The sequence below is a fragment of the Lampetra fluviatilis genome, chromosome 57 (genome assembly GCF_964198595.1).
Source record: "Lampetra fluviatilis chromosome 57, kcLamFluv1.1, whole genome shotgun sequence".
NCBI classification, from domain to species: Eukaryota; Metazoa; Chordata; class Hyperoartia; order Petromyzontiformes; family Petromyzontidae; genus Lampetra; species Lampetra fluviatilis.
The window spans coordinates 5640850-5663777 of record NC_136331.1 but is presented as its reverse complement, the minus strand read 5'-3'; the positions used below and the strand labels follow the sequence as shown (position 1 = coordinate 5663777).

Below are 22928 nucleotides of genomic sequence, written 5' to 3'. Positions count from 1 at the left end.
AAATACAATACTCTAAACGCGTGGCGATGTTGATTCTAAACGTGGAGGCAAAAACGGGAGGACCCGGAGGAAAAATCCACGCGACCTCAGAGAGGACCTTCAAACTACTCCGAATATACAGGCGTCGGTGTCCGGATCGAACCCGTGACCCCTGTTTAGCAAACGAGGTATTTAACATGGGCATGGTGGTTTGGAGGCATGGTGGCAAGCGTGTGTGTAAATATTTATAGCGTCTCTAATCCCAGCTCGTTTGTTTCCCTCCGTGCGTGCTTGTACTTGGGGTGGGAGGGGTGGCGCAGCGGTTAGCGCACTGTGCTACAAACCCGGTGACCCGAGTTTCGATTCCCACTCACGGCCACTGGCACCAGTGATGAATATCCGCAGCCGGTCCCGGCCTCCGTCCCTTACGGCGACTCGGCCTCAAATGAGCGCGTGTTGCAGCGTGTAAACACTAGCATTGGGTGGACTAAGGTGGCCGGGCGTGCTGCTGTACACACCACCCTCTCGTGTACCCTGCCGGCCTTCATAGCAGAGGTCGCAACCGGGTACCCGATACCCGTACCCTACCCGATACCCGGCTACCCGTACCCGGCCGGGTACGGGTAGACCGTGAGTCACTGGTGAGTAACCGTTTGTCACTCGTTCCCCAACGTCTTGTCTCTTCTCACAATTCAAGTTCCTAGAATCAACCCACCCGCGCCTGCAATGTGGCTTCATCCCAGAGGTCGCAATCGGGTACCCGATACCCGTACCCTACCCGTACCCAGCCAGGTACGGGTAGGGTACGGGTACGGCCGGGTACGGGTACGGGTACCCGTTTGCGACCCTGGTGCGGCCGGGTACAGCAATCAAAACCCGTTTACGACCTCTGCTTCATAGGTGCTCGCTATAACAGCAGGAATCTGTTAAAGCTACTCGGGGGATCGTTGTCTTTGTTCGTTGCATGTGGCGGCAGGGGGCCGTGTCGGCGTCACGGTTGCGCCTCTTGCCGATCGGTGACGCCGGTTTTCCCGGGTTCATCTTTGACCATCGGTGCCCCTGGGAGCGCGTGGGAGAGGCGTGCGTTTATTTTGCTTTTATTTCTGGCCGATTTTCGCCGTCGGCACCCTTGGCGAGGGCCTCCTTTGGCCGCGCCGTGAAGCCGGGCTCCCAATCGCTGCCAGGTGCCGCGGAATTCCCGCACGCGGGAAGGCACGACCGCCCCTGCAGCGGCGCATGCGACGCGGGGGTAGGGGGGCGGGCAGGGGGGGGGGGTGCTGGGAAGGGTGGTAGTCGGGGGAGGAAGACATTCAGCTGGCAGTGACTAATTGTTGAAACTATGAAATGATTCAATATTTTTATTTTGGCCCGGTAAGGCCCACTGAGCTGTGCGAAGCGACCTGGCCACAAATGAAAGCTCAACAGAAGTGGCTCATCATGTGCAAATTTATAGCGGCAAAAGTAATCTAAGTAATCTTTCCATGAAGTGGTAGATATTTTATCGACCCTCCCAGTCGTGCGCCGTGACCTCGGCACCGCTGCCCGCTCAGATTTTTTGCCCCAATGCTGCCTAAAAATACCCGGTTCCTTGCGAGCCTCAGCGGGTAACAATCAATAAGGCTCTACGGGTGGAGGTGAAAGCGAATACGGTAATGGACAAATCTGCTGACTGCTTTGTAAAATCCGACTCGGAGCCATGGTGAGAGGAAAAAGTGTGAGAATAAAAAACAACCCCCCCCCGTAAGGTTGGAAGATATTTGGTAATAAAGTGGTGAGTGATGAGGTGGTGGATGGGCGTCTCGTAAAAAGATAATAAGCACTGTGGGTAAATGCTGAGACAGCGGCCTTCGAACAACCCGAGTTCGGATACAGGGCTTCAGCCCTTCCCATGATCAGGGTTCGGTTCGTCACCCAGACCCCCAAGAGGGTTCTCCAGGGCTGCATGTCTTTCCCTTGTGGTGTGTAGGGGTTCGTAATGGCCACGTGTCCGAGCACTTGAGTCGGCAGATCATTGTCAGTTGTGGTTTGCTTGAACCACACGGACCCCGAGCGTGTTGGTGAAATTATAAAATGGGGAGAGAAAGAAAAAAGGAAAATGAGGTTGTTATTTTTTGAACGTGCCAGAGATGGTGAGATTGAGTTGGGAGCTGCAGGCAGGGGGAGTGTGGTTTGGTGGCAACAGTGGCATGAATCTTCTTGGTTCTTTCGGTAAAGTCACGTAGAATGGAAGTAATAAAATAATAAAAATTAAACATAATAACATAATTCTCACGACGTTTCGGCCACAACGCAAGCAGCCGTCCTCAGGTGAAGAACAGGGCTGTCGAGAAGACAGTCTGAATGACACGTCCTGGGCTTGGAGCGTCTATTTAAGCTGGGATGGAGTGGGGAAGAGCGCCTTGACAAAATAATTTGCATATCAAGAGGAATTTTAGCATATTTATGGGAAATGCAAAAATAACAGAATAATTGTATTATGTTTTATTTTTATTATTGTATTATTTCCATTCTAAGTGGCATGAATGTTTGTCTGTGGTGCCTTGGGGCTGCGTCAAGCGCCTGGGGTCACGTGTGTGTGTGCGCCAGCGCGCTCCTCTCAAGGTCACGTGGTCACGGGGTACAGCCGCCCGCGTTGGCGCGGTGCTGTCGCGTCGCACCCGCCCGTGCGGCGCTTGAACTCTCCGTAAAATATTAAGGTCACGGGTCTCTATCTCCTGTCCGGGGTTGGCTCAGCTGGATGTGCATCTAGATTCTAAAAGGTTTCCTCGTTGAGTCGGGAGGGCGGCGACGTTATGGGGGATGGGGCTCGGGGTGGGGGGGGGGGGTCAGGGTGTCGGCCCTGGGCCCTGCGCTTTGGGGGGGCCCCGCAGCTATGGGGGGGGGGGGCCCGGGCTTTGGGTGGCCTCCATGTTCAGTCTGAAGACGTCGGGTGGGGGCGTGGGGAGGGGCACGTGGTGGGGGGGGGGGGAGGTTGTTCCTAGAATTCCAACGTTTCAAATGGGGGTGCAGTCATTCGTAGTAGTAAATAAATAAACAATGTGATGTCTTTTCTCTGCTAAATATCAATAAAGGTGTTTTGTTCCTATGGTCTCAAAGGGGTGTGGGGTGCAATTGCCCCCATGGCCCCCCCACCCCGCCCCTCTGATTCAGCCCACCATCATCATTGCAAAGTCATCCCTGGCTTTGATTTAAAGCTTTCGTGACTGCAGGGATTAATCTTCTTGGTTCTTTCGGTAAAGTCACGTAGAAGGGAAATAATAAAATAATAAAAATAAAACACCTGAGGGACGGCTGCTTGCGTTGTGGCCGAAACGTCGTGAGAATTAATTTATTATATTTTTATTATTTTATTACTTTCATTCTACGTGACTTTACCGAAAGAACCAAGAAGATCATCCCTGGTTGTCCGATTGATAAACTTCCTTGGCCATGGGCACGTGGAATTTCCACCTCCTAGGAGACGAGTCTCACCCCGAGGCGAGGGCTCGTGAGAGCTTAGACGCTTTGAGCTGCAGGAGAATGTGCCACGTCTGGTTTTTGTTGCAGCCGCTGTCATTTTTTTGTAGCATTTTGTAGGCCTGTGATTATTCACGGATACACAAAAAGAAAAATCAATTCTCATCCTCGTGATGCCCGCATTACCATCCGTGAAAATCGATTCGCAATGCATCCGAATTTGATGTGATTATGTTTTCTTCAGGCTCGAATAACAATTTAGACAAAGTAGAGACGACGCTCAAAGTACCGGCGGATCCTCTGCACAGAAGAGACGAGACTGTACGGACGAGACCGTACAGGCAACATACAACACGGATGTGTGTGGACATGAGACGGTACGGACGAGACCGTACAGGCAACATACAACACGAATGTGTGTGGACACGAGACGGTACGGACAAGGCAGCACAAACTACATCAAGACCCCCCCCCCCCCTCGTGTAGCAGCAGCAGCACGTATGAAGGCCGGCACTGTGGCACGCGATGTGGGTTGGGTGGCCAGCACCACGCCCGCACAGATGAGATGGGCAGTAGTCCACTAGAAGGTGAAGAATGCGGTTGACGCCGGAGCGCTGTAGGCGAGACGGACAAACGCTAATAAGACGTTCATTCGAAACGCGCAGCGCCGAAGAGAGAGTACGTGTGGTACGTGTGGTACGTGTGGTACGTGTGGTACGCGTGGTACGTGTGGTACGCGTGGTTATGGCCAGCGGAAGTGAGACGCAGCACAGACAACAATGAGGTGGAAGCGTACGAATGAGACGGCACAAACGAGACTCGTTGCACAGGCGGTACAAATGAGACGGGCACTCGCAAAGATCCCCCGTCTGTTGCCTGTACGGACTGTTGGGGCAAGAGCTGTTAGCGAACGCCGATGAAGGCCGGCACGGCGCACGAGAGAGGGTTGAGTGGCCAGCGCCACGCCTGACTTACACAAAGACAAAGATCCCCCGTCTAGCCTTAATACACTGTTGGGGCAAGTGCTGTTAGCGAGTAGCACCTAGGAAAGCCGGCACGGCACACGAGGGTGTGGGTGGCCAGCACCACGCCCAGCCGCCCCCGTCTCCCTCGTGGCGATGTTTACTCCACACTGCACCAGGTACTCATTTGAGGCCGAGTCGACCTTGGAGGATGAGGCCCAGAACCGATTCGGAAAATCGTCACCGGTGTTGGTGGCCGTGAGCGAGAACCAAACTCGGGTCACCGACTTGCTTTACGCACACGGTGCGATCTGATACGACCTAATAATTAGAATAATTGAGCGCGCCTGCCTGCCTGCCTGCCGGGGGTTTGGCTGGTGGGTGAGTTTCTACTTGCACCGCCGTCGTGTCTCTCGCGTCCGCCGAATGGTTCGACTTGCCGCGGCACGCGCGGCTATATTTAGAGCCGACGCCAGCGCCACCGAGCGAGCCCTGGGTGGTCCGTAACGCGGTGGGTGGTGGTGGATCTTAACTCTTTGATGACCTCATGGCGGCGCTGCTGAATGATGAAAGACGCGACGGCCGAGTGCGAGATGTTTGACCGTGCCTCGCCACGCAGGTCGGTCGCCCCGATTCGTCGTGTCCCCTTCCGGGACATCTCTGATCAGCCGTGGCTTATCTACTGCTGGAGGAAGCCCTCGCCCCTGGCCGTCGACCGTCTCGTACGGTCTAGCCGATGGCGCAATCCGTCTGGCGCCCGCCAGATATGCTGACTTCATCATTTTATCTCTGCGGTTGACGTTCCCTCCCTTGGCTGACACTCCTTGGTTCATCCTCCTACCGTCGGCGGTCGCCCCCTTCTCTTGCCCCCGATGGGTCCTGGGGCAAAGCACGCTTACTTTTAACGATCATCATCATCATAATAATAACCACCTCAATTTCGTAAAAGCACGTTCACATTGAAATATCTCAAAATGCCGTACGTAAAATTTAAACTACTCTCACCGGTTAATATACAATCTCGGGCGAAATAGAAAACTGATAACAGCGATATCAATGACTGCACTCATTCCAATAAAATAAGGAAGTATGCGAGAAGCGAATTTTATTTTTTTAAGATAAATTAACACGTTCTGCGGAGGGAGCTGGTAGGAACGGTGGGTTGCTCGGTCAATGGCCAGGGTCAACGGCGGCGTGGTGTATTCCGCAAATATGCCCGACTGTGAGGGCGGGCACAAGCTGGCGTGAGTAGGTTAAACGTTGAGTTTTATAAGGGCACCGTGGGGTGAGCAGCCCCTCCCCACCCAGCCCCTCCCCACCCTCCCCTTTCCACCCAGCCCCACCCCTCCCATTGTTGGATGCACAACGGACGGACACAATAATCCCCTGTGGGCTGGTGTAACCAAGAGGTTCCTACCAGTATGATTTCTCTAACTTGCGTATGTTCATCTAATTAATGCGTTCTTCGTGTATCTTACATTTGTTGTCGTCATTGCATCACGCGGCTCCGAAGAAGTGTCACTGCCCCAAACGTCGCCAACTGCTCTGATACGTGTGGCATTGCGCTTGTACTGTTCAGCCTTTGGCGTTCTCTGGTCTGACACTGATGAGACAAAGCCATAGAGAAGGCCGTCTCTGGTGTAAGCCAAACAGTTTCAAAGGCAATGCCATGTATATGATATTATCAGAGCATGTTTTAGTTGCATGTTCACTACAAATACCGTGTGGTTAATGGAGACCCGATTCCTTGCTAAAGGTTTCTACAGTAAATCCTTGGATTGCGAGCATGATTCGTTCCGGAAAAGTGTTTGTAATGCCAAAGCACTCGTATGTCAAAGCACTCGTATGTCAGTTGTGATCACGTGACGCTCGGCAGACAAAGCATATACATGCGCTGCTCGTATTGCAAGACCTCGCTCGTTTATCAAATTAATATTCATTAAAGAAACGGACGGAAGGAAGGAAGGATGGGAAGGACGGGAAGGTTTGAAGGAAGGATGAGATGGACGGAAGGAAGGATGGGACTGATGGAAGGAACAAATGGAGGAAGGATGGATGGATGGACGGAAGGACTGAAGGACGGACCGCCCCCGTGCATTCGCTTTCAGGAACTCGACAAATGCATCACGTGCCATAAACACAGAGGCGTGCGCGCCCTCTCTTTGTGTCCCGTTTCAATCCCAGCCAGATTCTCAGTGCTCCCATAACCCCTGGGGGGTGTGGGGGGTGTGTGGGGGGTGTGTGTGGGGGGGGCTATTTCGGGCAAAGGAAGGTGGGGCTCCCCTCTTCCTGTGCCCGAGTTGAGTGTTTATCGCCGTCTAGTAAATGCTCTCGCGGCCCCAGTGCGAGGGGAACAAGGGGGGACCATAACTGGTCAGTGAATTTCATCCCCCGCTCTAAAGCGTCGGTTTTTTATTTTTGCGCGTGGCCGGCACGGAGTTGCCCGCTCGCACCAACTGCTGGCCACAGAGGGCCCCCCCCCCGCTCCCCCCCCCTCCGCTCCCCCCCGCCCCCCCCCCCTCCGCTAGTCGCGTGCGGCCGTCGGTCGTTGCGTGCCGATCCCAATCGAGTCCGTTTCTTAGCGTGGTTTAGATTGATAATTGTTTTTTTAACCTTTTATCTGGCAACAAAACTGACACCTTTCTTTTTACAAGGAGTCATGTTTGCATAGACCACAATACCTGCAGCCATAATGCAAACAAAAAACACAACTCTGGTAATGTATGCACTGTCCTTGAAGTTGATTTACTGGCAAATGAGGTTCCAATGGTGTAAATGCCTACCCCGAGCTCTCATACTCTGATGGTGCATTGTCTTTGAGTTGTGCGCCTTTTGGCGTCATCTGGTCCAACACCATGTGAGACTAGGTTCTAAGGAAAGCTGTCTCGGGTGTGGACCAATCAACTTCAAGGACAGTGCATACATTACCAGAGTTATGTTTTTTGTTTGCATTATGGCTGCAGGTATTGTGGTCTATGCAAACATGACTCCTTGTAAAAAAAGGTGTCAGTTTTGTTGCCAGATAAAAGGGTAAAAAAACTTCGATGGCCGAGCCAAAAGTGGTTACTGCAGCTGTGGTCATTAACCAGGGCTGGTATTAACCAGGGCTGCCTGCCGCAATCGAACCTCGAAGCCCTGCAACGCGCTGTGCCTACCACCGGCCCCCCGATAAATATTCAATTAACAACAAAAGATGAGCCCTTGAGATTGACGTTTGTCATTTCCGCGGTGGGCTCTGTGAGATGGTAGTGATTTTCTTTTTCTATCAGTCCCTTCTTTAAAAGTGCCAACTCGGCGGATGTGAACCAACGCTGCACCACGCAAACGTGGATGCATCACTTTCGACATTGTAGAGGTAAATAATTAATGAGCCACGAACATTGACATTTAATATTAAAATGAAATAAAGTCACGTATAAAGATAAAATAATAAATTAAATACTAGCATACACAAGCAATCGTCATCAGGTATAAATGAAATAGAAACACAAATCTAGAATACTTAGAAATGTAATGTAATACAACAGAGAGTCGGATAACATAACAGTCAACACCCTACCTGGTTGATTACGTTCTTCCTGAGAATGCTAAATTTGAGAGAGAGATAAAACACAGAACCAGAGACATATAGACAGACATATAAGTAGAGACAGATATATATAATTAAAAAGTAACGATTTTTTTGAAGTTCATAAATTGTTAATGACTACGCATGCGATGTCCGGAACGGTACAATACAAGGTGCCAGTTTTTGGGATCTACGTTGCGGCTGTGCGCGAGGGGTAAATCTGCAGAGCCATGGACGTGATTATTTTACAGAGAGAGATGCTTCGGGTCTCCTCGGGTGCGACCTGTGGGTCTTCACGCGAGCCTGCGGGTCCGTGCGCGCGTCGATACGACTGCAGCGGAACGCGATTCAACATCGCGGTGTCTCGATGCGACCGCGTCTCTGGGCGCCGTCCCGATACGGGGGGCGGGGAATGTTTCTTTTGTATTGAGAGCAGAGGTCGCAAACGGGTTTTGATTCCTTACCCGTAACCGGCCGCACCAGGGTTGCAAACGGGTACCCGTACCCGGCCGTACCCGTACCCTACCCGTACCCAGCCGGGTACGGGTAGGGTACGGGTATCGGGTACCTGATTGCAACCTCTGGGATGAAGCCATGTTGCAGGCGCGGGTGGGTTGATTCTAGGAACTTGAATTGTGAGAAGAGACAAGACGTTGGGAAATGAGTGACAAGCGGTTACTCACCAGTGACTCACGGCCTACCCGTACCCGGCCGCACCAGGGTCGCAAACGGCCAGGTACGGGTAGCCGGGTATCGGGTAGGGTACGGGTATCGGGTACCCGGTTGCGACCTCTGATTGAGAGGCAGTCGGTCGCGGACGGAGAGAAGACGAGGGATGGTTCGTGAGTCTAGGCCTGAACGGGGGCAGGGAAGTCGACAGCACGGTGGGCTGGAGGAAGGGGAGTTTCAGACTGTGGGGGCAGCAGAGGAGAATGAGCGACCTCCCAATGAGAGACGGTTGGGTGGGGGCTTCGATGGAACGCCTTGGTTGCTGGAGTGGAGAGCGCGTGGAAGGGATTAGAGTGAGATGAGAGGTGGGAGAGTGTGTGGAGGGGGGGGAGTAGAGTGAGATGAGAGGGTAGCAGTAGGCAAGGGGGTGAGTTCATGGGAAGGAATCTGAACGACCGTGAGTGCGATCTTGATATTGATCTGGGATTGGTTTTGGAAGTCAGCGGGGGGAGGGTTAGAAGCAATCGGGGTGACGTGCTCTCAGATTCGAGGTGTGGGTGAAAAGTCTGGCAGCAGCAGCAGCATCGCTTCGGATGGTGCGGGTAACATTTTGAATCGTGGCACCACACAATCTCACACACCGTATCTTCGCTGAATGGAGCCTTACTCTTTGGTTCTTTCGGTAAAGTCACGTAGGTAGAAATAAACCAAAATAAATCACGAAGAGCAGCACGATGTCTGCTCGCAGCAGACAATCGCGGCTATCGCGATTTTCACTTGTGTTGCGTTCGAAACGTCGTGATTTATTTTGTTTTATTTCGATTTATAGCTTTCGTGACCGCAGGGATTCATCTTCTTGGTTCTTTCGGTAAAGTCACGTAGAATGGAAATAATAAAATAATAAAAATAAAACATTAAATAATTCTCACGACGTTTCGGCCACAACGCAAGCAGCCGTCCTCAGGTGGAGAACAGGTCTGTCGAGACGACAGAGTCTGAATGACACACCCCAGGCTTGGAGCGACTATTTAATGTATATATTTTGTTTTATTTCTACCTCCGTGACTTTATCGAAAGAACCAAAGAGTATGGTTTCCCGCAGTCACGAAAGCTTCAAATCAAGATTTTGGCAACAAATCGCCCGCTGAAGTCACCACGAAACGGCCCGCAGTGGCGTTTTGGAAACGTGAAGATTGCCGCGGATTTAATTTAATGCATCGGAAGGCAGGGAGAGAGAGAAACTGCGACGGGCGCCGCCGTAGTCACGAAAGCTTCAATTCAAGATGGAACAAAGCCTCTTACCGAGATATAACCGCGGCCCCTCCCTCCCTCCCTTCGTCCGTCTGCCGGCAGTTGCCCGTTCCTGGCGGAGAACCTGAACCCCGCGGTGCCGGCGGTCGGCGCGGCCCTCTTCATCTTCGTCATGTGCAGCCTCCTGCGCACGAGCTTCAGCGACCCCGGCGTCCTGCCCCGCGCGGCCGCTGACGAAGCTGCTGACCTGGAGAAGCAGATCCTCGGCTCGGACGGTAAACGCCCCCCCCCCCAATCCCCCCGTGATCATTGCCGGCAAACCGCCAGCGAGTTACGGCAGCCCGGCGTGCCAACGGAACGGAGCGACGCGAGTTCTTTTGCGGGTCACGGTTGGCTATATGAGATGTTAACTGCCTCGCCTGGTGTGCAGGAGGTCGTGGGTTCGATCCCGACCCTGTCGCCTGCTGCTGTATATTTGGAGTTTTGCGTGTCTCTCTCTCTCATCATCATCATCACGGTGGCTAGGAGATGTTAACTACCTCGCCTGGTACACAGGAGGTCGTGGTTTCGATCCCGACCCTGAGGCCTGCTGCTGTATATTTGGAGTTTGCGTGTCTCTTTCTCTCCCCGTGGTGAGATGTTAACTACCTCGCCTGGTATACAGGAGGTCGTGGGTTCGATACTGACCCGGACGCCTGCTGCTGTATATTTGGAGTTTGCGTGTCTCTCTCCCCGTGGTCGTGTGGATTTTTCTCTGGATCCTCTGGTTTTTTTCCTCCACAGCTCTGTGGGCCTTACCTAGTAAAATACAAAAAGCATCACACGTTTTAGACTTGGCTGCTATAAATGTCCTCGTGATAAGCCACTTCGTTGGGCTATCATTCGTGATTCGTGATGGCCAGGTGGCTTATAAAAAAACAGCTACATAGCTCAGTGGGGCCTTACGTGTTAAAAATAGTTTAGTTTTTAATCATAATCGCCCATCAACATTACCCACGATCGACATCATCATCGTCACATGTAAGTCATTTCACAACAAGTCTTAATGAATCGTGCAAATACGTGGATTATGTGACGCTTTTCCACAATCGTTGGTTGCCTTCAAGTATTTAATCAGCAAGTGCGTAGGCCTTGGCGATCAATATCATCTATAATACAGGTTTTTTTTTGGGTTAGATCGCGTAAATATATAAATGTGTCGTTAAACCCGCCACCACCCGACACAGCCAACTAGTAAGGGTTGTGACGTAAACAGAACGTGCCAATTCGTCACTAGTACAGCACTAGTGTAGCTGTAGTGTATAGTGTAGTGTATAGTGTAGTGTATAGTGTAGTATACTAGTACAGCACACCGATGTGTTGGAGAGCCAAGCCACAACATTTACAATCCGAGTATCTACTTACGTATTGGCAATCTCCTAATGTATTTCCGTTTTTAGCTCTGGCTCGTTTCTGCAATGTTGCGAGCACGCGTTTCGGTCAATTTGTCCGATTTCCCGGTTGGGGTACAGTCGCGGATAGCAACCCGCAGCCTTTGCGCGCGAGGGGGTTTCCTTCGTCACGGCGCCACCTCTCCGAGTGGCGGAGGGGCGCGCGCCTCCGTTGGGGGGGGCGGGGTGGGAACGGCGATGGCGAGTGAGAAATTGCGCAACGCCGCTGCCAGCCTCGGGAACCGGACGCGTTCGGGAAGTGAAATCCCGACGCGTGGTCGTTGTGCCACCGGCGGTGCTCCAACTTCGCGCTGACGAGGCCTACGGACGAAATGCCTCTTGATCGCGATCCACGGCGCTGCCCCCTTCTGCTCGGCGGCGTGGTTTAACCCATCGATCCCTGCCCCCCTTCAACCCCGTGCCCGCCATGCCCCCCCCCCCGCCCACCCCCGCCACCCCTCTCCCCCCCTCACCCCCGCAGAGGTGGCGAACGGCGGCAACGCAAACAACTACCGGCCGCCCCCGCGCATGAAGGAGGTGAAAATCAACGGGCAGAACGTGAAGCTCAAGTACTGCCTGACGTGCAAGATATTCCGCCCGCCGCGAGCCTCCCACTGTAGCCTCTGCGACAACTGCGTGGGTGAGCGCTGGGCTGTGTGTGCTGCGAGGGGGGGGGGGTTAGGGGAGGGTTAGCGTTCGAAACGCCACTGCGCTATGAACCTGCGACCCGAGTTTGTGGCCAGTGTGGCCAGATGTTATCTCCCTCGCCGGGTGTACAGGAGTTCGTGGGTTTGATCCCGACCCTGACGCCTGCTGTATATATTTGGAGTTTGCGGTGTTTCTCTTTCCCCGTGATCGCGTGGATTTTTGTCCGGGTCCTCCGGTTTTTCCCCTCCACATTTAGAATCAACATCACCACGCGTTTAGAGTATTTGGCTGCTACAAATTTTCACGTGATGATGATGATGATGGCTCAACCAAGTTTATCATCATTTGTGATAGCCAAGTCAGTTCTGCATTAGCACAGAGTGGGCCTTACCTGAAATAAAAAAAATATTTTCGTTTCGTTGACGAATATCTGTACCGCTCCTCGGCCTCGCTGTAGGTTGACTGAGCCTTAAATTGGCGCTAGCTGCCTCCGGCGTGTAAACGTCGGCGCTGGGGAGACAAAGGCGGCCTGGTGTGTTGTTGCCGACCCACCCCGGACTTAATAGGCACTCGCTAACATCAATTTCCCAGCAGTCTGCTAAGGCTTTGCAGGGTATCTTTGATGTTTGTGTGTGTGTGTGCGTGCATGCGCTATGAACCCGGAGACACGGGTTCGATTCCCGCTCACGGTAAACACCAGTGAAGATTATCTGAACCGGTCCTGGGCCTCCCCTAGGTCGACTCAGCCTGAAATGAGTACCTGGTGCGGTGTGTAAACATCGCCACTGGGGAGACAAAGGCGGTCGGGCGTGGTGCTGGCCACCCACCCCCTCGTGTGCCGTTCTGGCCTTCAAAGGTGCTCGCTAACAGCACTTGCCCCTACAGTCTGTTAAGGCTATACGGGGGATCTTTGTTTGTGCATGCGCACACACAAGGAATGATGTGGCTGTATTTACAGGCCCCGTTTTTGCCAGTGTGAAGACGATGATAAAGAAATAGGAGGAGGAGGCTTATAATGCAGGCGGTGTTAAGATGTTCAGAGACCAAATAGACACCTTTTACAAGGCATCTTGTCTGCATTTACGTGAACTGTTAAAGCTATTGCATTGTCCTTGTACTGGTCACCTCTTAGTGTCATTTGGTCTCTAGCACCGGTGGGACACAAAGCCACAAGAGAGAGGCCGATGCAGACTCGATGCTTCGTAATCGGTGTCTGCGTGGCGATGTCAATGTCATTGAACAGTCTTAACGATCGCACCGCCGGTGGTGGTGGTTGTTGTTGTTGCGCGTGCGCTCTGTGTGTGTGTGTGTCTCCCGCGTGCGGTGCTGTTCGTGCGCAGAGCACTTCGACCACCACTGCCCCTGGGTGGGCAACTGCGTCGGCAAGAGGAACTACAGATTCTTCTACATGTTCGTCCTCTCCCTGTCGCTCCTCACCGTCTACATCTTCGCGTTCATCATCGTGCACATAGCACTGCGTGAGTGGCAACCACCATCCACCCCCCCCTCACCACCAACACCGTGCAACCGCACGCGGCTCATTATTCATTTACACGATCCTTTGGTCGCCCCTTGCTCGAAGCCAACTTGCCAACATCGGCTCGGCGAAACGCGGGTCGTTGAACGGCGTAACCCTTCGGGGCGAAACGCCCCCCACCCCCCCACCCACCCAAAGAGGGTTACGTGCCGGAAGCACTTGGGCGCCTCGCAGGCCTCCCATCGTAGTGGGGATGACGATCGGGAGTAGCCGTAGCCTTCGGTGGTTTTCTAACGTTGCCCGCACTCTTGCTGGGACGACGACGACAACAACAACAACAAAAAATCGATCAACGATGCCACCGGTGCTCCCCCCCGCCCGCTTGATTTCCAGACGCGTGTTTCGCTGCCTAAACGCCCGCTGCCGTCCCCGGTTTCCTGGAATATGTTCACGGTTGCCGATGATAGATTAGCTTATTGACTGGATCGACGCCCAGGATTCACTTACGGGGGGGAAAGGGGGGCGGGCGCGCGATGTTGCGCCCGTGACCACGTGGTCATAGCAAGGAGGAGAAGCTAGTGAAGGACGCTTCTTGAGCAATGCCCAGGCTAGGTGCACCTTGAGGCTACTGGGGCGCTCGCAAGCACAACGGGCAGAGCACCGGGCAGATAAAACGCAGCACGTTACGGACAGCTGAATTGAACTATTAAAACTGACCTAAGACTATTTGTTATTTTACCAGGTAAGGCCCACTGAGCTCTACAACTCTTTTGCTTAATACACTTAGCCACAAATGATAGCTCAATGAAGTGGCTTATGTGAATATTTATAGCAGCCTGGCCATCTATAATTAAAGAGCAAACTCCAAATATACAGCAGCAGGCGTCAGGAGTCGGGATCGAATCCACGACCTCCTGTATACCAGGCGAGGTAGTTAACATCTCGCATCGGGTAGAGAGAAAGACACGCAAACTCCAAATATACAGCAGCAGGCGTCAGAGTCGGGAACGAACCCACGACCTCCTGTATACCAGGCGAGGTAGTTAACATCTCCTAGCCACCACGGCGCCTCGTGACCACGGGGCAAACGGAACCCGAGCTCTCGTTCCAAACAGCGAGATGCAATTGGTGCGGAAATATGACCCGTGAGTAGATTGTGTCGCGTGAAGTGCTGGCTAAATGCGTATTGTTGGAACGGCGGTGTGCGAGGGGGGGGGGCGCCTTTTCTTCCAGAGGGCAGTGTGTGCTTGAGCGTTCCTTTGTGCGCACAAAAAGACAAAGATCCCCCGTATAGCCTTCAACATATTGTAGGGGCAAGTGCTGTTAGCGAGTAGCACCTATGAAAGGCACGGGACACGAGGGGGTGGGTGGTCAGCACCGTGCCCGGCCGCCTTTGTCTCCCCAGCGGCGATTTTTGCACACCGCACCAGGTACTCGTGTCAGGCTGAGTCGACCTAGAGGAGGCCCGGGACCGGTTAATGTATTCGTCACTGGTGTTTGGCGGCGGTAAGCGGGAATCGAACTCGAGTCCCCGGGTTCGTAGCGCAGCGCGCTAACCACTACCGCTCCACACACAATCACACACGTGTCCTGCATTTACAGGCTGACCCGAAAGTCAGGAGACACAGGGCACATTAATTCATTTTAACGCCGGCATGAAAGCGTTTTAGTTGTTTGTTCTTTAAGTTAATATTTAATCCACTGCTGTCATTGTTGATATCGATTTTTATTCCTGTGAGTGTCACCTGAAATCGGGGCGCTGACAAAACTCAAATGAATTGGGACAAGGCAACACAATTGAGGAATGTTCGAAGTGTGTGTGTGTACGTTGAACTTCTTCTGCACCGTACGTAGCCAACCGTGCTAATCGGAGGTGCGAGAGGGCGCCATGGTGGCGAGGTGTTAACTACCTCGCCTGGTACGCAGGAGGTCGTGGGTTCAATTCCAATCCTAACGCCTGCTGCTGTATATTTAGAGTTTGCGTGTCTTTCTCTCTCTCTCTCATCATCATCACGGTGGCTAGGAGATGTTAACTACCTCGCCTGGTATGCAGGATGTCGTGCGTTCGATCGTGTAAATGTGTCGTCATCCCACGAGCACCACCCCGACACAGCCGCACGAGTAAGGTTTGTCACGTGAACAATCGGGAGCCATGGTGGCGAGCTGTTAACCACCTCGCCTGGTACGCAGGAGTTCGTGGGTTCGATCCCAGCCCTGACGCCTGCTGCTGTATATTTGGTACTCTTAGTTTTTTCAGTAAAGTCACGTAGGTAAAAAATGAAATGAAAATTAAGTGATGCAGCAAGTCTGGCTGTGACGGTCCCACCTGATGACGGAGACTTGTGCTGCCTCCGAAACGTCGTTATTTTACTGTTTTATTTTTATTAATTTTAATTTCATTTTTTACCTACATGGTGACTTTACCGAAAGACCTAAGAGTATGAATCCTTGCCGTCACGAAAGCTTCAAATCTAGAATGTATATGTGGTGTTTGCGTTACTCGCTCCACGTGGCCGCGTGGATTTTTCTCCGGGTCCCTCCGGGTTTGTCCCTCCACAGCTTTTGTGGGCCTTACATTGGTAAAATAAAAATAAAAAATAGTTTCGTTTTAATAAAAGCTGTGTGACTACTGTGTGGGTCGGCAGTGGGGAGTGCAGCAAACCCCAATGGTGACCCTACACGTTACCTGCTCTCTCCCATACCGCCCACGTTCACCAACCCACGCTGACCAGAGTGGGGAAGTATGGTCAAAGAAACCCCCCCCCCCACCCTCCCCCGACTATTCCAACAGCGGTTCGACGACGACAAAGCAGTGAACACACGCACGCCGTGTGTACGAATAACCGTTTTCGCGCACTTTCAAATTCTCGGCCTGGGCCCCGCTTCTCAAATGGAGCGGTGGGTGTTTGTGATAGAGACAGCCTGACCTCCCCCTCCCCCCATGTCCTCCTCCTCTCTCGTGCCGCAGTGTCTCAACGCGACGGCTTTCTGAACGCGCTCAAGGACAGCCCTGCGAGATATCCTTTCTGTGGTGTCAACCCACGTGGGCCCCCCCCCCTCCCCTGACCCCCCAACTCCCGCATCCCCCCCCCCCACCACCTTCACGTCATCTCGACCGCGATTGTTGGCGCGACGCGAAATTGTCGGCCGCGTGCGACAGCAAGTTCCTCCATTGGAACCTCATTTGGCAGTAAAAAATATGATAATTGTTTTTTTTACCCTTCTATCTGGCAACAAAACTGACACCTGGCGTCATCTGGTCCAACACCATGTGAGACTAGGCTCTAAGGAAAGCTGTCTCGGGTGTGGACCAATCAACTTCAAGGACAGTGCATACATTATCAGAGTTATGGGGGGGGAGGGGGGGTGGTGGGGGGTGCGCTCCGCGTTTATAACGGCGCGTGTTTTCGCAAAACGTGTTCCCGAGTGGAAGAACCACCCGTGTTGTGTACGTACGCTCGTGCCGTGTAGAGCAGGCACCACAGTGGCTAGGAGATGTTGACTACCTCGCCTGGTATACAGGAGGTTGTGGGTTCGATCCCGACCCTGACGCCTGCTGCTGTATATTTGGAGTTTGCGTGTCTCTCTCTCTCTCCCCAACGTCGCGTGGATTTTTCTCCCGGGTCCTCCGGTTTTTCCTTCCACATTTAGAATCCACATCACGCGTTTGGAGTATTCGTCTGCTAGAAATGTCCATGTGATGATGAAAGCCACTTCGTTGAGCTATAATTTGTTACCAGATCGCTTCTGAAATAGAGCTGTATAGCTCAATGGACCTTATGTGGAAAAATCTTAAAAGTTTAGTAGTTTAGTTTGATTTCTAGTTCGAGATGAGAAAGCTCAGATGTGGCGAGCCGGCGGATGAATGTCATCTTAGCGAAGACGTCTCCTTTACGAACGCGCCTGCGGAATAATCCTCATCCGAAGCCCTTCAGACGCAATCTCGTTAGTGCCGAGACATTTCGACGTGGCTTAATTGCGTGAGCCATTTGAGAGAGGGGGGGGGGGGGCGGGGGGGGCATTGTCCGACACGTTATCATCCCCGGGTTGGGCGGAGCGAGAAGTCCGGAGACGCAGCATGAGCCGCAGCAGTCACATTGGGGTTTGTGTCCAGTGCTGCGCTTATCTCTGGCAGACAAATTAATCCCTCCCGGGTCAACGGTTGAGAGGTAAATATTGCAATGTCAAACACAGATAAAATGGCGGAGTGCAAAGCAGTGAACATTTTATCAAAGTTCGATTTAAAGCTTTCGTGACTGCAGGGATTCATCTTCTTGGTTCTTTCGGTAAAGTCACGTAGAAGGGAAATAATAAAATAATAAAAATAAAACATAATAAAAAATTCTCACGACGTTTCGGCCACAACGCAAGCAGCCGTCCTCAGGTGAAGTTGGCGTCTTTCCGACAGACCTGTTGCGACCTCTGTTCAGTTGTGGCAAGCACTTTGTGTGTAATAGCCAAGGGGATGGAATGCGTCACGAGTAGGACGTCAACTGGGGAGACGGAGCGGGCGCGGTGTGGATTGTTGCGTCGCGTGATCGGGAGGGGGGGGTGAGTGGCGTTGGCTTGGGATGGGGAGCGTGGGAGGACTTAATCCAGCAGTGGATTGATCACGGCTGACGACAGCGTCGCTCGGAATCTCCAACCCACTGCTTGGAATTGAAAGCGGAATCCCAATTAGGGTCGGGCGCGTGACATCGGAGGGGAACATCAAACCTCTCAAGGGAGTTGCCGCTGCGAGAGAATGAAATGCGACTCCTACGCTAACGCCCGTTCCGTCTGTAATGGCGAAGTCTGATTTGCTTTTTCCTGGTTCTTTCGGTAAAGTCACGTAGAATGGAAATAATAAAATGATAAAAATAAAACATAATAACATATTTTATTATGTTTTATCTTTATTATTATTTCCATTCTACGTGACTTTGCCGAAAGAGCCAAGAAGATGAATCCCTGCAGTCACGAAAGCTTTAAATCGAAGTCTTATTTGCTTTGCATATTTATCGCCGCTTGCGATGTGTGCCGACGACAGCGCCCGTCGCACTTTCTCTCTCCCTGCCTTCCGATGCATTAAATTCAATCCGCGGCAATCTTCACGTTTCGCAGACGACATCGCGGGCCGTTTCGTGGTGACTTCAGCGGGCGATTTGTTGCAAAAATCGTGATTTGAAGCCTTCGTGACTGCGGGAAATCCATACTCTTTGGTTCTTTCGGGAAAGTCACGGAGATAGAATTTTTAATTTTTTAAAAGGAGGTTCCTCGTAAATTTTAAACGGGCGACCACCCCATCCCCCTCCCAACAAATACCCTGCGCCAGTCCACGGCATTCGCTGTGCCCCCCCCAAACAGCTTCGCCGTCGGGGGGGTGCGGTGGGGGGCCCCCTTGTGCTTTGTTGGCGAGTTCGCCACGAGTCTCTGCCCCTGGTGCTGTTGGCCTTGACCGCGACGGGGGCCGCACTGTGCTGGAAGCGGTCGTCTGTTTCTTCTCCGTGTGGTCCATCATCGGACTCTCGGGGTTCCACACCTACCTGGTGGCCTCCAACCAGACCACCAACGAGGACGTGAGTGGCACGCCGCACTCCACCGCCGCACTCCACCGCCACACTCCACCACCACACTCCACCACCACGCCGAGCTACCCCACTCCACCACACCGAGTTACCACACTCCTCCACCACACTCCACCACCACACCGAATTACCGCACTCCACCACACCGAACTACCACACTCCACCACCACACTCCACCACCACACTCCACCACCACGCTGAGCTACCCCACTCTACCACGCCGAATTACCACACTCCACCACCACACCGAACTACCGCACTTCACCACCACGCCGAATTACCACACTCCACCACCACACCGAACTACCGCACTTCACCACCACACCGAATTTTCCACACTCCACCACCACGCCGAATTACCGCACTCCACAACCACACTCCACCACCACACCGAATTACCGCACTCCACCACACCGAACTACCACACTCCACCACCACACTCCACCACCACACTCCACCACCACGCCGAATTACCACACTCTACCACCACACTCCACCACCACACTCCACCACCACACTCCACCACCACGCTGAGCTACCCCACTCCACCACGCCGAATTACCACACTCCACTACCAGACCGAACTACCGCACTTCACCACACTGAACAACCACACTCCACCACCACATTCCACCACCACACTCCACCACCACACTCCACCACCACGCTGAGCTACCCCACTCCACCACGCCGAATTACCACACTCCACCACCAGACCGAACTACTGCACTTCACCACACTGAACTACCACACTCCACCACCACACTCCACCACCACACTCCACCACCACGCTGAGCTACCCCACTCCACCACACCGAACTACCGCACTTCACCACCACGCCGAACTACCACATTCCACCACCACACCGAACTACCGCACTCCACCACACTCCACCACCACGCTGAGCTACCGCAGTCTACCACACCGAATTACCACACTCCACCACCACCACACCGAACTACCGCACTCCACTGCACCTCCGATTTAGCACGATTGGCTACGTACGGTGCGAAAGAAGTTCAGCAAACATTCATTAAGATGAACAATTACCGGCTCGGCGCAACGGACGTGTGCAGAGAAGGCTTTGAGGTGTTCCGCAAGCGGCCGCCCTCCCCCGCCACCTGACCCGCACCCCGCCCTCTACCCCATGGCTACCTCGCTTTCATCGCCGCACCTGCCGAATCGCCTCCCCGACAACCCGAAGCACTAAATGACAGCACCGGTGAACGCACCGTGTCCCATATATGTGTGTGTGTGTATATAAATGTAACGTTTAAGTTTACAAACTTTCAGCCGTCCTCTGCTTCGCCCCACCTGCGTAGATCAAGGGCTCGTGGTCCAGCAAGCGAGGGAAGGATGTCTACAACCCGTTCAGCCACGGCAACGTCTTCTCCAACTGCTGCGCCGTGCTGTGCGGTCCCCTGCCGCCCAGGTATGCCGCCCCCTCCAACTCCCCCACCACCAGCCTGGTATGCAGGAGCAGCAGGAGGTCGTGGGTTCCATCGCGAGCCTGAGGCCCGCTGTGTACTTGGGTTTCATCTTCTTGGTTCTTTCGGTAAAGTCACGTAGAAGGAAAATAATAAAATTAAAACATAATAAAATAATTCTCACGACGTTTCGGCCACAACGCAAGCAGCCGTCTTCAGGTGGAGAACAGGTCTGTTGAGAAGGCAGCGTCTGAATGGTCAATCATCTTTTCGACAGACCTGTTCTCCACCTGAGGACGGCTGCTTGCGTTGTGGCCGAAACGTCGTGAGAATTATTTTATTATGTTTTATTTTTATTATTTTATTATTTCCCTTCTACGTGACTTTACCGAAAGAACCAAGTAAGATGAATCCCTGCAGTCACGAAAGCTTTAAATCGAAATGTGTACTTGGGGTGTTTGGGTGTTTTCTCCGCGACAGCGTGGATTTTTCTCCGGCTCCTCCGGTTTTTTCCCTCCACAGTTAGAATCGGCATCACCACGCGTTCAGGGTAGTTGGCTGCTGCTATATGCTTCCACACGATCATTTGTGATGGCCAGGTCGCTTCTGAAAAAGAGCTGGGCCTTACCTGGTAAAAATAAAAATGGTTTAGTTTAGTAGTTTAGTTTGTCTGTATCTGTGTGCCTGTGTGGGTAGTGTAGTGGTTAGCGCGCTACGCTACAAACCCAGCGAACCGAGATCCATTCCCGCTCGTGGCCAAGACCGGTAACGACTATCTGAACCGGTCCTGGGCCTCCCTTAGGTCAACTCGGCCTCAAATGAGTACCTGGTGTGGTGTGTAAACATCGGCACTGGGGAGACAAAGGCGGCCGGGCGTGGTGCTGGCCACCCACTCCCTCGTGTGCCGTGCCGGCCTTCATAGGGTGCTCTCTAAAAGCACTTGCCCCAAAATGTCTATGAATGCTATACGGGGGATCTTTGTATTTGTCTTGTCTTAAGTCTGTGCATGTGTTTCTCTATCTGTGTGTGTTTGTCTATGGTGTAGTCAAATCCGTTTCAAAGACAATGCATATGTAGGGTGAACTCACTACACATATGTTATACACTATGTAACACGATATTTGTTCCTGGGTAGTAAGTGTTATTTTTGTAATTGCTTATGCCTCAAAAGTACAGAAAATGGCTTTTATTATTTCCCACAAACTTTGCTTTTGTGACCAGGACTTTACGTGATGGAATGATACAAATGCACACCACGTGTTCTCATTGACAATAGGTACATTTCAAAATATCACTGTCCTGGTCACAAAAGCAAAGTTTGTGCGGAGTAATAATAGCCATTTTCTGTACTTTTGAGACATAAGCAATTAGGAAATGACACTTACTACCCAGGAACAACAAATAATGTTTTTGTTAATTATCGGAGAATGTTTGTTTGCGCGTTTTGCCACAAGTTTGTGTGGGTTAATGCAGAAACTTGATGCCTTGCAAAAGGTTTCGATTTGGTCTTTGAGCATCTTCACACCTCCCGTGTTATTTCTAGGAAGGGTAAAGCCTTTTCTTATTTTTTATACTGCCAAAAAAGTCCCATAGATATGTGTGCCCTGTGTAAATATACATGTGCCCGTATGTGTGCGTGCGTGTCTGCGTGTGCGCTTGTGTTTGTGTGCACGTGTCTGTGTGGTTGCGTGCATGTCTGTGCGTGTGTGCGTGCGTGTGTCTGTGTGTGTGCGTGCATGTCTGCGCGTGTGCGTGCGTGTCTGCGCATGCGTGTGTGTTTGTGTGCACGTGTCTGTGTGTGTGGTTGTGTGTGTGGTTGCGTGTGTCTGTGTGTGTGTGTGTGCGCGTGTCTGCGCGTGCGTGTGTCTGTGTCTGTGCGTGCATGTGTGGTTGCGTGTGTCTGTGTGTGTGCGTGCGTGTGTGGTTTCGTGTGTCTGTGTGTGTGCGTGTCTGTGCGTGTGCGTGTGTTTGTCTCAATCAGCTTAATTGACCGGCGGGGAGAGATTGAGGAGGACGCCTTGAAGACGGTCGCCGTTCACAACGGCCTCAACACTTCGGGCTCTTCGAGCTCTCAGCCTATGGTAGGCCCCGACGCGTAGCGGCGTCCTGCTGTGCCTGCAAAATCATCCTCGTGGTTCTAATATTCTTACTTAACATCGTCCAATTGTATCTTTTGTTCGTCGTCGTTGTTATTATTTGCATCCTTTAATTTTTTTTTAATTTGATTTGATGACTGGACAAATCGAATTCACTGGACGTTTTTATTCTTTTGAAAAGCCACGCCACCACCATGCTTCGTGAAACGGAAACAAATCCCACCGACGTTTTAGTTTACCCGTCGCTCCGACTCTCCTACCCGCCCGCGGCGTTTGCGTCGCGCCGTGTATATTTATATATATACACACACGCTTGCTGTTCGTCGGTATTTCACAATTAATTTTAAATCACTGAAGTTGTGGTCTGGGTTGGTGGGCGCCGGATGGGTGGTGGCGG

At 52.4% G+C, this 22928-nt stretch overlaps 1 protein-coding gene across 1 annotated transcript in view; it reads left to right on the top strand.

Annotated features, from left to right (window-relative positions):
• Positions 1-22928, top strand: part of LOC144950367 (palmitoyltransferase ZDHHC9-like) — an 84510-nt gene that overhangs the window by 40085 nt on the left and 21497 nt on the right. Inside the window, exons 2-8 of the mRNA XM_078880481.1 lie at positions 9988-10160; positions 11797-11955; positions 13304-13441; positions 16409-16457; positions 18896-18998; positions 20331-20440; positions 22417-22516. Coding sequence (XP_078736607.1) covers positions 9988-10160; positions 11797-11955; positions 13304-13441; positions 16409-16457; positions 18896-18998; positions 20331-20440; positions 22417-22516 — 832 coding nt within the window. The remainder of the gene's footprint in view (positions 1-9987; positions 10161-11796; positions 11956-13303; positions 13442-16408; positions 16458-18895; positions 18999-20330; positions 20441-22416; positions 22517-22928) is intronic.